Consider the following 16090-nt stretch of genomic DNA (forward strand, 5'->3'; position numbering starts at 1 on the left):
CATGGTAATGAAATTGAATATTTGTACAATTTCAGTTCATAACAAAAAGATCAGGGATGTGACATTACTCAATTTTGCTATAGATGAGATCGACAATTGAGTGATCACAAGAAAATATATTTCCTATCCTTTACTAAAGAGCTTCCCACACAGCAACATAGCACATTATCTGTCTGCACCTCCTTCATTGATGTAACATGAAACTATACGGCCAGAGCTATTGCATGACTCCCTCTTGTGATGGAGCAAAATCACATGCATTTTTTAGTCGGTGCAGTGACACCTCTGGACCATTAGATGGCAGTAACAGATGAGGGCTTGGCAAACACATTGCTGATGTTAACAGTGACTGAAACTAAATATGAACTATTCTTCATCTAAGAGAAAATGTTGTTTTTCATGTGATTTGTCTCATAACGTATCACTGTAACAGAGATATGTTGGAGTAATAGCGACAAGTTTAACAGTTTTTACAGCCTGTATTCAACAGAACATTTTTAATATCATCAGAGCAGGAAAAACAGGCTCTTATTCTCAATGCTCTTTTTGAATTATCCTTCCTAATTGCGCTCTAAATCTGATTACATTTTGTTTTAGTTGTTTTCCCAGTCCATTTTAAACACTTGACATTTAAATGATGAATGTTTCTTCACCATACCTCACACAGTGTCATCTCATGGCATCACGGGATTACCTCCTCTGTCTTCTTGCGAGCTTGTGACACACAATAACACCATAAAAGTCATTTTTGAAATGGTCCAGATCACCCAGTAGTGAGCTGAGCACTTGGGTGGCACAGCTCTCAGACATCAACGTCTCAATTTAAGCTGTGCTGGACTGTCTGCGAGGCCCGGAGGAGGATCACACTTGAAGTGGATTAGCATGTGTGGGGTTTGGGGGGGTTAGAGGTGGTGGTCGTGGTGGTTGTGGGGAGACCACTCAAGAGGTTTACTTCACCACATTTGTCTCCTCGAGTTGGGAAGTGCACAAAACAACATGCGACAAGGTCAAATTTATATCTTAGCTCGAAAAATACGATCCGAGACATATTTCAGTGAACGTGAGGCAAAGGAGAGAACGGCATTTAAAACAAAAAGTAATTTAGCAGCCGCTCTGTAATTACTCCCACACTGACTTTGAACTGAGTATGACAGATGACTAGCCTGAGAGCCTCATCTGCTCCGAGACTTGAACCCAGCCGCACTCATGACACGATCATGACACCACTGATCCTCAGGCATTTGTTCTGGGATCAGGTGTCACCCCCTTGAAAACATTATTAATAAAACTCAGTCCCCCTCTCAGCCAGGACCAATCAATCATCTCTGAGACACAGCAAAGCCTGCGGATCAAGATGGGTCAACCCGGGTTGAGAGGGGTCTGTCCCGATTGCTGAATCACACAAACAGTCTGCTGCTGTATTCACTACCCACCAGAGGGCAATGTTTGGTATCTAACAGCTCATGTAGATACTATTGTGCTATTGCTCAGCTTATGATTTACTAAAGATAATAGCTACTCACTCTGGTGGAGGGTTGAGGTCGTCAGATGTGGTCTCAAAGAACGTCAGGACCTCCTCACTTTGGGAAAGGTTGGAGGGAAGCTTCATCAGAGCCTGTGGTAGAGGAGGCGGTATAGTGTTGAAACAAAAAACAGGTGTTTAAAAGCTTAAATGGCATGGAGTGTTCAGTTTATAACACTTATAACTATACTGTCATTGTACAGTCAGTAAACAGGAGAAGCACACAGGCGGAGATATCGAGGGCGTGGAAGGGAAGGAAGAGGGCTCTGAGCTGAGAGAGAGGGTTTAAACAAAGGAAAACACACCGAGGTGATGAATTGGAACAACCTGCACAGATATTTAAGAAATGAGATACTTCAGCCCACTTAAATACACCGTTATAGGAACAATATTGAAAATAAATCTACTTTTGTTGTCTTTAAGCTTCTTGCCTTCACGGCAAATCTCGTTCAGTTCCTCTAAATGAAAACTGCTGCCACACTTGGCAACGCACCTGACCCACATTCCCGTCTCTGACCTCGTGAACGTAAGAGGGCCAGCGAGCCGCCTGCCTTCACTGCTAACACGTTAACTCAGCTGATTCATTCTTCTTGATTCTGTCCTACTCCTCTGTGCCCCCATTTCCCTCGTTTCCTTTATAGGCTGCCTATTTACATTGGTGACAGGAAATGACCAGCACAGATAGAGCAGTTGCTTTCCTGTCGAGGCTGGTGGAGGAGATAAATGCTGAGGCTTGCCTTGAAAATACAGCAGCCAATGTTCAGGGAGTAGAGCATGAGGTGTTGGAGCTTGGACACAAAAGGAGATGATGAGACAGAGTCTTACTTTGCAGTAATTATCCAGGTGCTTCAGTCTTTTGACGGCCACATCTCTGATGTGACTTCGGCGAAACAAGACTTTACCTGAAGGAAAACAGGGCACTGTCACACATACAGTACACATCCAAAAAATATTATATAATAAAATGTCAGATCATCAAACAGAAGAAAAGATGTCTGATATTTATGAATAAACTTTATTAATATTCATGCATTAACAAAGACACCAGCATGTCCGGCACAATCCTCACTATTCCCATCAGACAGTACTGATGGTGGGACATAAATGTCAATGTGTGAATAACTCAGTTTGGATGAATGGTAGCATCAATGTGTCACTGATAAAGAGAGATCATGATTAACATGTTAAAAGGCAAACGTGTAAATTATTCATTAGTGTATTAGTAGCTGGTCATGGTTCTGTAGAAAGAACATGTTTTCCCTTCTTTTGACATCATGATGTCAGATACAAAAAAAGAAAGTAGAATAAAATAAATGATAAATGAATAAATGCTTCAAAGATTAATTTCTTAATGATACAAGATTGATTGTAAAAACGTCCTATAAATTAATGAGCATGATTCCTCACTTTCCATCTCTGACCGTCAATATCAGTGTCTAAAGGCACGAAAGCCACACTGCCAGTAAAATGGTGCAGATATTAAAGCAGCACAGCTTATCTAACAAAGGCTCTGTTCACTGCCCTCCTCTGCTCTGGCTCACACAGACTTTACCAGAATAGGCAAGTCCTTCTCTGCTTCCCTCCTACCTACATGGCAAACCACAAATTGATTCGGCCTGGATGGAGTCCAGTCTAATACAAGAATGCAAAGCAGTAGGTTTCCTAACAATCATCTGTTGTCCTCTTATGAATAAATCTAAAATTGATGTGACACTATGTCAAAGTTGCTGTGTGTGTATCACCTGGCAAAAAGGGAATAATCCTCTTTTTGGGGTCCTTCTGTCCTCCCTCGATCGGGAACTTGTCGAGGATTCGCATCTGCAAGAGTGAGGGAGAAAGTAAAGAGAGACGGAAGCATGAATCGTGCAGCAAAAGTATAAAACATAAACGTATAAACAATCTCTGTCTTCTCACTGCTTCTCTCTGCCACATTTTAGCTACCACAAGTTTATCAATCAAAAGTTGAAAGTGGGGGAATCATAGATGAGAATAGAAACAAAAGGAAAAGGTCGCAAACTCTCCAGGAACAGTTGACCTCCTTGTTACAGTACATGATCTCAACACAGGGTGTAATTACATCTCGCCTGAAAAGCTTCTGTGTCGTGACACTGCCAACGGTTTCACTTTGATCGCTGAGGAGAGGAGACGAGGTTACATCACCCGCACTTATCTGAGTTCCACTTGAGGATCTTAGGAGGCCATCAGAGGAGATAATGAAGACTTTGATGTTAACATGTGATACGTGCCCATTAACAGGAATGATCCATTCAGAGATACAGAGCAGATAACTGGACAGAGATCATGGAAATAAAGTGTGCTCTGTCAAGTCTTTAATGATGACAGCAGAATTTCCTGTAAAAACCTGTATTGCAAATGTGTTAAATATGTGTCTGTATTAAATCATGGACGAGAGATTCTAGTTTCCTCTTTGAATAAATCATGGCAATAGCATAATTGCACGCGCACACACACACACACACACACACACACACACACACACACACACACACACACACACACACACACACACACACACACACACACACACACACACACACACACACACACACACACACACACACACACACACACACACACGATTCAGTCCTGCCTCGTTCCAGATGTGCTCCACTAACAGTGCAAGTTAAAGCGCACTCGACTGGGAGGAGGCCCGGGAAACTAGTCTTGGTCTCGCCTGAGCCAAAAAGAACCAGGTGGACAAACAGAAAGGAGCTCGGAGGGTAATGTTGGATCCACACTGTCTGGGCCTTTAGGAGTTGTTTGTAGAAACTCTCCAGTAAGAGGCGGTTGGGTTTCTCTTCTTGTGGTTTCTTTCTTTTCGGCACTCATTTTGCTGCCTTTGCGAAACCTCTATGTTTGCCTCGGGGCACGGCGTTCCCCCTCCTCCGAAATACAGACAGCAAACGGGAAAACATGTCTTTTTAAGGGAACAGCCGTCTTTGTTGTGTTTTAGGGTCAGAGTAAAAGGGCTGAGTGTTAAGAAAAGCACTGGTTAACCCACACCTGCACATTAACATGTCATGGTAAGATCTGATCTAAGAGTTTAACGCTGCTAAAACTCAATATAAACCAGACAGTTTTTTCTTTAGAACCCGACGGCAATGATACAATTTCACAACAAAGACTGTAATTTCCAAACATCTCAGTTGTTGCAACATCATGTTTGCGACTTCAGCCTTTGTCTGACACACTAATTGCCCACTAATCATGTTATCAGGCTCCCAGTTGAACGAGCTACTCCCTGTAAGACGTGAGCGTTCACTCATCGCCTTCAGAAACCGCCGCGGCTGAAGATGGTGACATCACCACCAGGGACCTGCCTGGATACTCTCACGGCTTCCGCGGGACAGGTGTGGAGGCCGTTACTATAGCAACAGCACAAAACTTGGGCCAAACATCGCTCATATTTCATACACCTTAAAATTCGGATGGCTTCAGGGACCAGAGATGCTGTGTTTTCTCTGTGCTGCTCGCTTTAATTCTGCACAGGATACTTCAGCGTATTGAGCTGCAGCGTCAGCCAACTGTTCCCACTGGGAAAATGAACATGTCGGCGTGGCAACAGGTGCTATGATGTCATCACATTTCCCATGCCTCTTTCCACACACTCTTGATAATGAGTGTAGTGAAATAAATGCCAGAGAAAGAGAGAACACTCAGCCCTCGGTCACCAAACACATCTTTATTTAGCATTGTGACATTGTGGACATGAATTATGGTGACGGGCGAACCCAAACAGCTCCTGAAAAACTGTAATGACAATAATCTGGAGCATTTAAACTTGATTGCACTCGCAGGAGTGTGGAGGGAGGAACAGACAATGAGGACACTGCACTGTGCAACGGACAAAGAAACTGCTTGCAGAAGAATCTCATGCCGGGGGGAGTTTTGGAGGAATGTTTGAGTGGGAAAACAATCTGACTCCATCTCTGGGTTGTGTTTCACATCGACTTGACAGTTGTTTACTGCAGAGAGATTATGGTGAAACAGACCATTTTGTTTTGAGTAACAGGCAGAGAATCACATTTTATTGTACAAGTCGTTTTCAAAAGGTTCATGTCATCATTTTACAGAAAACATGTATAAGAACTCACATGTGTGTCACATTAAGTCTTCATATCTGCAGCCCATGGGCTAATTTGATCTTAGTCTCCTGATTCAGTGTCAGTTAGGGATGAAAACAATGAGAACTGAGACTTTGGGGTTTGAATTTAGAAGAAACAAGATTAGCAGACTTCTGTAGCCTGCTCCTCATCTCAAAAAGGACGTAGGCATCTTGGGCCTGCATTAGCCTCTTGCTACCACAACCCACTCGAAGAAATTTCAGTGGTTGAGTTGCATCATATATTATGTAGGCTAGGCATCATGCTTTTACAAGTGAAGACAAGTCAGATTTAGAGTGTTAAAATATGTATGGTATTGATAAAAAGACAAGGAGTACAATTACAAGAGAAAAGACTGTGTGGAAAATAAAAACATGTTAAAAGACATATAGAAGATAAGTAAATATGACATAGATTAAGTAAAACAATGACAGGCATCACAGATTCATAAAACAGACTCCAGCTGGATTTAAAAAGATTAAAAGGCAGCACTTTAAATCATATTAAAGATTATTGATGGTGAGACCTGATGCAGAAAGTGAGACTGTCAGAGCTCAGGGGAGAAGAATGCTTGGAATTAAATAGATGATATTTCTGGTTCTGTATTAGTTTAAATCAGACAACTATTAGTCAATTCATCAATGAAACTATCCCCAAAAAATATATATGATAGTAAATTAAATATTGGGGTTTAGAGTGTTAAAAAATTTAATGTCACACTGTGCAAGATATGTGATTGGCATTGTTTTTACTGTGTTCTCATGTTTGATGGAGAAAATAATTATCACATTAATAAATATCGAAACTAATCGTTTGCTGCTGTGTTCATACATGTTTTGAGAACAGTGAAAATATTGTTGCAGTGGTGTAATTCATAAATCGATTACTCTTTATTGTAATTAAAACCTTCAGTGTATTCTCATCCAGTTGGTTTGTCTTCCTTAATACGCCAGCAGAGCAGCCCTTGATCAACAACAGTTTTTTTGAGAAACATAACCTAGTTAAAGTTCCATGTTATATTAGGAATGTAGGCCAGACAAATTATAATGTGGACAGGGTAGAGCTGAACTTACTCCGACTCCCCGATCCAAACATAATGACAGCTACAGATTTTTAGGCAACTTTGTGTCCAGAAGGAAACCAGCCAGATTGCGCACTCCACAATCTCCTGAGGAATGCTCTGGCCCATGTGCTCTGGTCCGCTGTGGCTAAAGGGTGCAGAGGGGGGGGTTGCTGACTTCCATCTGTCTGTCGGTAAACTCCGTATGAGACAGTGACCAATTCTGCTCACGTCGATTGTGTGCGGGTCAGAAACATTTCCCTTCGACACCAGAAACAGCGTTTGGTGGATTTCAGGCTCAGCAGTTGTCAACATGAAAACAATTGTCTCTGAACCAAGGAATCAATGTACTTAACTCTGCACATGCATTACAAAGAGCACACCTTCACTTCAAGTCAGCAGGAGAGACTAAGAGAGAAAGGAAACAGATAAAGAGGAGAAGGGAATCCCGATAATTTATGATAATGGCTTCCCAGTGGAGCTGTTAAGAGTTTTGTTTCGTGCACTGGAGAGGTTTAAATCATTACTGATGAGTGCCCTCCTCGACGTCCATTTGGCAACGAATATGGCTGCTTCACCTTAAAAAGACAAGACCAGACAAAGCTGCCAGTTTTTGACGAGGAGTTTTTATATGACCAGTTGTACGGCGCCGTCTGACGCTCGACATAACCCGAGCGACTGGCCACTGCTTAGAAGGCGTTTCTTGTTCTGCGACCTTACTTAACTTTCCATTCTGAATTAATTTTTATCAGATGAGATCATGGTCACATTTGTCAGGCCAAGGGTGTAAAATGCTTCTCTTTTTCTTTCCTCCGCCAGTGCCGAGTGAACATAAAACACGCAATTGTGCTGCGAAGACATTGAGCTATGCTGAGTGTGGAAAAAGATTGTAGGTGTCAGTTCGCAGACACACAAACACAAGCTCAGTTTGCGCCTGATGAAAAGTCAAATGTTTTCATTTTCATTTTACTCCACATTATTGAAAGCATAAGGAGATCTGTAGTCCCAATGGAAAGCATCCTCCTGTCATTCTTTAAATTCAAGGGCCCAAAAGTGTTCATTATCCCAACCCCCCCAACCCTTTCCTGACCACAACTTTCTCTTTATTTCCATTAGTGCATTCTGGGATTGGTGCTAACGTTACGGAAACTACATCCTCCTTCTACGTATATTGATTTCCACAAAAAATATTTTTAAGCACCTGATCACATCATCTAGAAGCGAGACAATACGTTTGTGTTTTTTTTTAACCAGATCTCATCTATATGGCTACGTTCACCTATATGTTCATATAAGGAGAAATAACACGCCCATTCTGTATAGACAGCTGTGGGCTGTTGTTCTCTGTGGATTAGCATGGCCAGACAAACACACCCCGGCAGTGGGGATCTGTGGACAAGACTAATGTTTACAGAGACAGGAGAGGAGCTCTGTTTCCATCAAATAGACCAGGGCAGACTTTTCCTGGCTATTAGCAAGAGACCAGAGAACAAAGGGTTTCCTCTACTGCCTTCAACAGGGCCGGCCCACCACAGCCGCGGCACTGTAAAGTGCAGTCTGGCAGGGAGCGCAATCAGAGCAGAGTTGAAGACAGTACAAGGGAATGCTTGATAAGGTATGCACTGATTTAAGTTTAAACCCTCACACTGGTGTTCAGGTTGTTTAGTTTGACTAGGTTTGTTATCTTCCTTAAAAATAACCTGTGTTATGGACAATTCAGCTCTGTGAGATTGAATTTTAATCTTGAGTCACTGACATAAATGCTAAACTTTCACTAAAGGCTACAGGATCCCTCACAAAACCCTGTGGCATATCCATGCGGCATTCTGCATGCTCGCTGAGGTCATGTTTTTTTCCTGCGTCCCTGACTGGATTTCCCCCGCTTCCCTTTTTCCGAGCGAGCTCCTGGAGGCTTAAATGAGACCTTTCACTAAGCCGCCTTCCAGCAGACGAGCAAAAGGTCAAACTGACCTTTCAGATTAACAGTTTAATATGAAGATTCATGTTAAGCCCATTCTTAACACACTATTTAAAGCTTTACTGCCTTTTGAGCAACTTCTAATAAATCAAAGCGATAAGAGCACGTGTGGTTGTGTTGCTTGTGCACTGTACCTGTAGTTCAAAGAATTTGCTGTATCTCCTGTAGATGACATGGGAAGTGGTGTCGGAGTAAGTGACATTGATGAGGTACACCTAGGAAGAGAAGCACAAACAAGAGAGGCTCATTAGGAACAATGTCACTTTGTCAAAAGATAACACCGCTTTAGGTCGACCTGTCCTAATGACACAAAGTGCATTCCCTCCTGACTTAACTTCAACAGGTCACCGAGGGTCAAATAAACTCATTAAGATCTTGAGTCTACGTCACACATTGGAAAACAATCAGATGGTCAATAGGAGGTTCAATAGATTTCAAGTATGTGGTCATTTATTAAAAGTATACATAATGGATTGTATTTGTTTTGAGTGCAGCTGATACAATGTGGGTGGTTCAAATATATAATTTAATTCTACAGGTTTAATAACAAGAAGCTGTGGTGCTGTCATTTGACATGATGCATTTCACACCTTTGCATTTTTCTTTTACAACGTCCACCGGAGTCGGTGGAAACAAATGACGCTCCCGTTCCAGCACTTCTATCTATCACCATGAATAATGACAGGGAAGAAGTGTTTACCCATACAGGAGCTGAGATGGGAATATCTTTACCTTGGCAGACATCAGTCATTTATAGAACAAAACGCTGCTGCCAGATGTTTTCCCAAAATAAATCCTTTATTCACCACGGCAATAAAGGGCCCACACAACAATCGTGAACGCCCCGAGGTTCAGAAACAGATGGCTGCACCTCATGCATTTCCATCTCGGTGCATGGCACAAGAGTGTTTACAAAAGCCGTATTTACACATATGGTGGCAATCTGCAAGGACATCAGTTACTTGTTTGAAATGCAGTCCTCATTCAGCGCACAGTTCATTACGAGAGTGTGCACCGAGGCAGAACCAGTCCTACGGCAGCTTGCTAATTAGGTGCAGGCAGCACGACCAAATTCTGTGGATTCAGGCAACAGCATGGCTTAAAGCGAGGGTGTGTGAGGTCAAGAGACATCCCAGACGAACCATGAGCCACGTTTATATGTTCTAATGTGACAGTACAACCTATGCTGCAACAACCAACTTCAAATGAAGCTAATATTTCAGTAACACTTATGGCAACAGCATACATTTATTGTGATGGTTGGAACCAGTTGGAAACTCATGAACTCACTGCAATAAAAGCTAAATAATTACACTTTTTACGACGGATTAAAAAAAAAAAGTAAACATCACAGATGAGTGAACATATATGAGAGTGTGTGGGGCCCATCTGTGTGAAATTACCATTTGTGATCATATACAGCTGACGGGCACATTTTTACTCTAAATGCTAAACTTTGTATTTGACAGCGAGTAAACTGCACAAACCCTCTCTTTTGAAACTATCCCCCCTTATAATGTATGTAAACAGGGACTAGTTGCCATGCACTCTTTGCCTCCAGTGCCAGGAGTCCCCGGGAGGAAGTCACACTTTGACATTGGGTACAAAAGACAAAGGGCTGCTTCTTTCCTCTCTGAAACCGGATAAGCATTTTCAGTTGCTTAGCTCATAGATAATGAGATTTTATTTTTTTCCTTCTCGTCCTTCTTCTTCTTCCCTTGAGGGGACTTCCCAGTCAACCGTCACCTCCGGCTTCCGTCCCGAGGGAAAGTCTGAGCCCTGCGTTTACTGGCCTCTGGGAGCCTCCCCTCTAGCAGGAGATGGATGATGCAATTGATCCCAACTCTCAGGTTAATTAATCCAATTGTACCTGATGGACTGATTGATTTTTTGCAGTTCCGCTGAGGCATGTCTCGTGGCTCATGGGGTCTGATTAGTCAGGTCACTAAGATAATGCCAAGACCAGACTGTGCAGTCACACGCCTACAGCCATGTTAGCAGCTGGACTCTGTGAGGCTGTACTCACTGGCACAGCGATGCTTTGTGCTAATGGCTAACATAAGAATGACAACATGCTCACAATGGCAATCCTCAAATGTGGATGGCTCGTCAAAAATGACATATCCAGCTTTAAACTGTCATGGTCCCCAGATGAATCCTGTTGACTGAATTGATCCCCTGATTTTCCAGTTTTCCATGATATATCTAAACAACATTTTAATGTACACATGTACAGGCTTTGAAAGCAATAGTATAATAATCCTATTACCTAAAATGTTAAACTATTGCTTTAACTATATTCACAATCTTTCAGTTAGAGTGGCTGAGATCATAAAGGAAATAGTGTGAATGTCAGCAACTCACAATCCAAGAAAAAAGGATCTGACAATCTTGTTTGAATTCAGTGAACATTTCACATACTTGCTGTCAGTTACACAATGGACACTGGTTGATTATACTACTACAGTGAACCAATATTAATTACATTATGACAGAGGTATTTTTTGCAAATGCTTTTTTGTTTTAGCTCTGTTTTATTCTTGGCAAGTTTAAGAATTTCTGACCAAGGCCTCATGTGGTCAGGGAAATGAGGTCTGTCATCAGCAAGCAGGACAAGGGAAGTGAGACATTGTTATCAGAACACTGCAAAACCCAGCAGGCCTGACACCTACCAATGGTCCGTGTTTGTATCTGTTAAACATGACAACAATCTTACCATTTCGATTTTTAATCTTTTTTTTTTTTTTTAATTAGATTTTTGAGCAATGTTAATTGCGGAGTTATCATCCAGATCATTAAAAATACCAAGCTCCCTCACAACTCGTCTGACTATGACGTGTTGATGAGAGAATTGTTTTGTTTCTTTCACGACAGAGAAAAATCTTCAACTGTCTTGCTGTTGGGAGCGTTTTTTGTGGTTGTTTATCTCTGTCAGGATTTTATTGACCACAAAAACATGCGCCTCCGAAAAGATGTGAGAAAGCCAAACAAAGCCACTCGCATGTATGTCGACAACATCTGCCAGCTGCCAACATCTCAGGCAACACTTTTTCTACTTCAGTCACTGTTGTCATTTCCCCATGCTACTGGACCTCCCTGACGAAATGTGTCTGGGCAGACAAATCTACAGACATCTTCCATCTGCTTGTCATTTAAAGTTCCCCCTGTGCCTCCACAGAGAGAGGTCGTAAAAAATGCAAACTAAAGTGAGATGGATTTAAACTACCTTCATCTTTGGATGCTGGTTTAGAGAAAGAAAGTCAAAACAAACTCCCTAAAACTAGAGCAACAAGATGATGACATTATCCAACGGGAGAACGTCATCATCTTCAAAGAATTATTTTTCAACCCCACCTTGAAATAGATAGTCTTCCTCCAATGGATGATAATAAACTGTGTGCATGCTTGTTTCCTGAATCAAGCCCCTCTTTACTGGCCACCTGATCACATATGCTACACCCAACTGATGGTCTGGGAGCAAGTATTATATTGAGTTCCTGGGGCCTCCTACTGTCTGTCTATACAGCTTTGTTCATATATAACATATCCCAGCCCATTGCTATTGTTCCCATTGATGATGTTTGCATGTGTCCACTCTGGTCAAAGCAAAACTCGTGCCTGGTTCTCATATGGGTGTAAAGAAACCAGGATGGTACATTCCCTGCAGCAAATTAGATAAGTATGACCCATGCTATTTTAAAAGAACTGCTACAGAGTTTCCTTCCAGCTAATATCTCCGAACTGTAACTAACAGGTGATAAAAAAAGGTTTTGACCAATTGAGACTATGACCTTCTTTGTGCAAGAAAAAGTTGTTTTATGCAACTCTTCAATTTCAATTTCTTTTTTACTTTCATGTACTTGTGTGTGTGTGTGTGTGTGTGGGGGGGGGGGGGTGACCATACTCGGTTACCTACAACATGTTAGTTTCTGAACAGGATTGATGATCACAGATAGCATCAGTGTAAGGAGGAGACTTTTTCCATAATGCTGACACGTGGATTGTGGGATAGTACATGTTGCGTTCTACATTTTTACATAACTGTTTTAAGGCTTGGTGTTGTGCCCGGGGCTAAATACTGATCTGCAGAACTTTCTGACCACAGACTGAAGCACATAGTCTCAACAAAAATTTTAAGTCAAACTGAAATTATTTTTTTCCCCTGGTACAGCATACACATCTCCTGGGTTGTCCTGTAACCGCGTTTTAACGTTTACCTGCAATTATCACTTTGGTCTGTTTAGATGAGGTTATGCCACATACTCCTTTACGTCACTGGATTGTAAGCTACAGCCTGAGTTTGTTTACTTCTTCTCTCTTTCCCCTGACAGGGCTCTAGCTGCTGAGACATTTCTGAGATTTCCCCAAACACACTTCCTTCCTTTTTCTTAATTAGAAAAAAACTGTTTCTAAACAATAACAATATTTGTGACTGCAAGGGGGGGGGGGGGGGGGGGGGGGGGGGGGGGGGGGGGGGGGGGGGGGGGGGGGGGGGGGGGGGGGGGGGGGGGGGGGGGGGGGGGGGGGGGGGGGGGGGGGGGGGGGGGGGGGGGGGGGGGGATGATTAAATATGAATTTAGGTGCAGCTGTCAGTGATCTGTGGAGCTTGTGCTTATGCTTAGTGCGAACACGATATGCTGAGCTAACGATGGTGAGGCGTGGTAAACACAATTGGTAAACACATTGGTAAACATCAAACTGCTAAACATTAGCATGTTAGCATTGTCATTATTAGCAATGTTAGCATTTAGCAACAACAAAAACAGCCTCTTTAAAGCAGAAGCTCAAACAAGTAGAGCTGTAGACTCCACTGAACATGCTAACTTGCTGATGTTCAGCAGGTGTGATATTTACCTGTGTGTTTACCATAATTGTTATCTTAGCTTAGCATTTGAGCATGCTAACATGTGCCAATGCGCACAAATCACAGCAGAGCATGGTGGATAAGTTTTTGGCTCTCCTGTAGTAGCCTATTAGGGGAAATCTAACACAAATTTAACTTTTGAACTTCAGATGTCTAGTTACATATACAATGTCATCAATCTATCCACAATTTACTCAAAGACATGAACTTGTGGTGCACCTATAGTTATTGCAAATAAAAATAAAAGCTTCAGGTGGTATATTATGATGCATTCAGAGTTTTGTTCAAGCTTCCATTGACAGACAAGTTCAAGCCATGTTTGTGATGAGCCATGTACACAACTTTCATGCTCTGCTGAAGAATATCATGCATAAACTCATGTTTCGATTAATTGACTGTGATCATCGGCCTGAGACGACACTACTCATCTTATTTTAGGAAACAATGGACCTATGAGTGTGAAATAAAGCCAAACTGTGGTATATATTTTGTATAAATTACATTTTAACATGTTTTTATTTTAATAAACATGATTTTATCTATTGTATTTAAAGGACGCATTTCTTGTATGAAAGCTGCTATACAAATAAAGTTTATTATTATTATTAACTGTAATGTTTAGCTCAATCTTAAATCCCTGGAGTCAACAGGGGTTCATCCTCTGGGCACCAAGACTTTCATGGCAAACACATGCAACAGTGTACACACACTTCCATAGAGCTGTTAGCATGGCAGCAATTTCAGTGTAGGTGGTAAATATACAATGTGGAGCCTACATTTGTAAGTAAGTAAGTAAGTAAGTAAGAAAGTGAGTAAGAAAGTAAAAAGTAAGTGAGTAAGAAAGTAAAAAGTAGATCGAAAATCGTAGATAAGTGAGTAAATAAAGAAAAGAAAAGTTCCACAGCCATGATCTGAGAGAGACAGAATAAAAAAAAGGACAACTTACATAATGTTTGGACGGGTTCCTTCTCTTCTGCACATCCACAACATTAACGTCAAGGACCGTGCGGAGCTGCATCTTGACCGAACACGATTTGCACCGAGAAAAACTACAACAAACGAAGAAGTTCACCCATGAAAACGACGCGAGGAGTCAGAAACCATGAGGGAGCAGTTCCCCGTGAGGACATCCAGGAGAGAGGCGAGGCCGGTGGAAGTGGAGGCTCCTCGGACTGTCGGTGTCAGGCGGTGTGGGCGCTTCTGAGCTCCTGATGGAACATGGCAACGCAGTCACCCTGGCGCTGAGTGGCACCTCCCCTCCCTCTGGGCTGGACCCTCAGCCCCGGTGCAGTACGGAAACGGAGCCGGGGCATGTGGGCGCGTACACGGGGCGGTCCCGCCTCAGCTGGCCGGACACCACAGCCCAGGAGCCCCCTGAAGAAGTGAAGTCACACCGGGAGTCTCTCACGTGTGGGAACTGAACCAAAGTCACACAATAAAAGCTCAGAGGGTTGAGAACACATTTTAGACAGAAGACATGTTGACTGCTCGGTTTGTTTCTTCATAGAAAGCAGATGGAAAAGAGAGTGGTGTTGCGTTCAAGTGTTCCCCCTGCTGCCCACAATGGGCTGTACCAAACTAAATAGATTTATTTATTAATCAACACTTAGCTATTTTCATGAAAACTGTTTGTATGAATATTGGCAAGTATATCTATAAAAAAAAATAACAGCTGCATATAAAGATAAAGTTTGTCTATGTAGTTAAAACTTTAAAGGAGCTTTAGAATTTCCCACAGCACCTAAACTCGCATGGAGCTGATTTCAACATGTGGTGAATGGCTTTGCCCCCTCCTAGTGGGCGAGCATGGAATAACATTTAATTTATCTTCCCACACGGGGGCGCTGATAACAAAATTCGTTTAAAAAATATGGCTTAATAGTGAATATTATGATTTGTTATGTGCTCTAGAGCAGAGTGGAGCAAAGTAACTTTAGTAGTAGTTTTGGCCACTTTATACTACTTTACTAGACTACTAATATTGTACTATATATGACAGCTATAGTTTCTAGTTTAAAAAAAAAGAAAAAGTAGTCCATTACAAGTAAAAATCATGCATTGAAAATGTGGATCATACAATGAGGAAGTTGTATTTTTACAGAAAAACATGTGTAATTACACTTGTCTTAGTGCATTAGTGCACTGTTACAACCGATATTACAGCATAACATTAGTGTTGTTATGTTTCAGCTCTACTTGTATATACTGTTGGGCAGTTTAAATCTATAACAAAGAATCATATTTTACAAGCTCTTCATGCTCTTTATCCAAACTCTTTATCCACAATGTAAAAATAAAAATGGTTTTTAAGTAGAAGTATTTATTTGTGAAAGTATTTATTCACAATAGGAGGAAGTTGTTCATCGAGAGAATTTTCAATCATAGGAGTGATTCCACCACTGATGACTGCTGGATTACTGTGAATCATCTTATTGGGCACCACCTGACGTCTTCTCACACAGTGTGGGTCTACATGGGGTTAAAATGTGAAACTTGTATAATTTTTTCCTCCTCATGACGACAAGTAGCATGCGTACTAGAG

The 16090-nt window shown here is 41.8% G+C and overlaps 1 protein-coding gene across 2 annotated transcripts in view; it reads right to left on the reverse strand.

Moving 5' to 3' along the window:
• LOC117775690 (SH3 and PX domain-containing protein 2A-like) overlaps positions 1-14963 on the reverse strand; it is a 49065-nt gene extending 34102 nt beyond the window's left edge. For both annotated transcript variants that reach the window (XM_034609050.1, XM_034609049.1), the window contains exons 1-5: positions 14495-14963; positions 8819-8899; positions 3265-3340; positions 2348-2424; positions 1524-1615 (exon numbers count right to left, since the gene is read on the reverse strand). In XM_034609050.1, coding sequence (XP_034464941.1) covers positions 1524-1615; positions 2348-2424; positions 3265-3340; positions 8819-8899; positions 14495-14566 — 398 coding nt within the window. In that variant the 5' untranslated portion in view covers positions 14567-14963. The remainder of the gene's footprint in view (positions 1-1523; positions 1616-2347; positions 2425-3264; positions 3341-8818; positions 8900-14494) is intronic.
• Between the last annotated feature and the right edge of the window lie 1127 nt (positions 14964-16090).

Source organism: Hippoglossus hippoglossus, chromosome 15 (assembly GCF_009819705.1).
Source record: "Hippoglossus hippoglossus isolate fHipHip1 chromosome 15, fHipHip1.pri, whole genome shotgun sequence".
NCBI classification, from domain to species: Eukaryota; Metazoa; Chordata; class Actinopteri; order Pleuronectiformes; family Pleuronectidae; genus Hippoglossus; species Hippoglossus hippoglossus.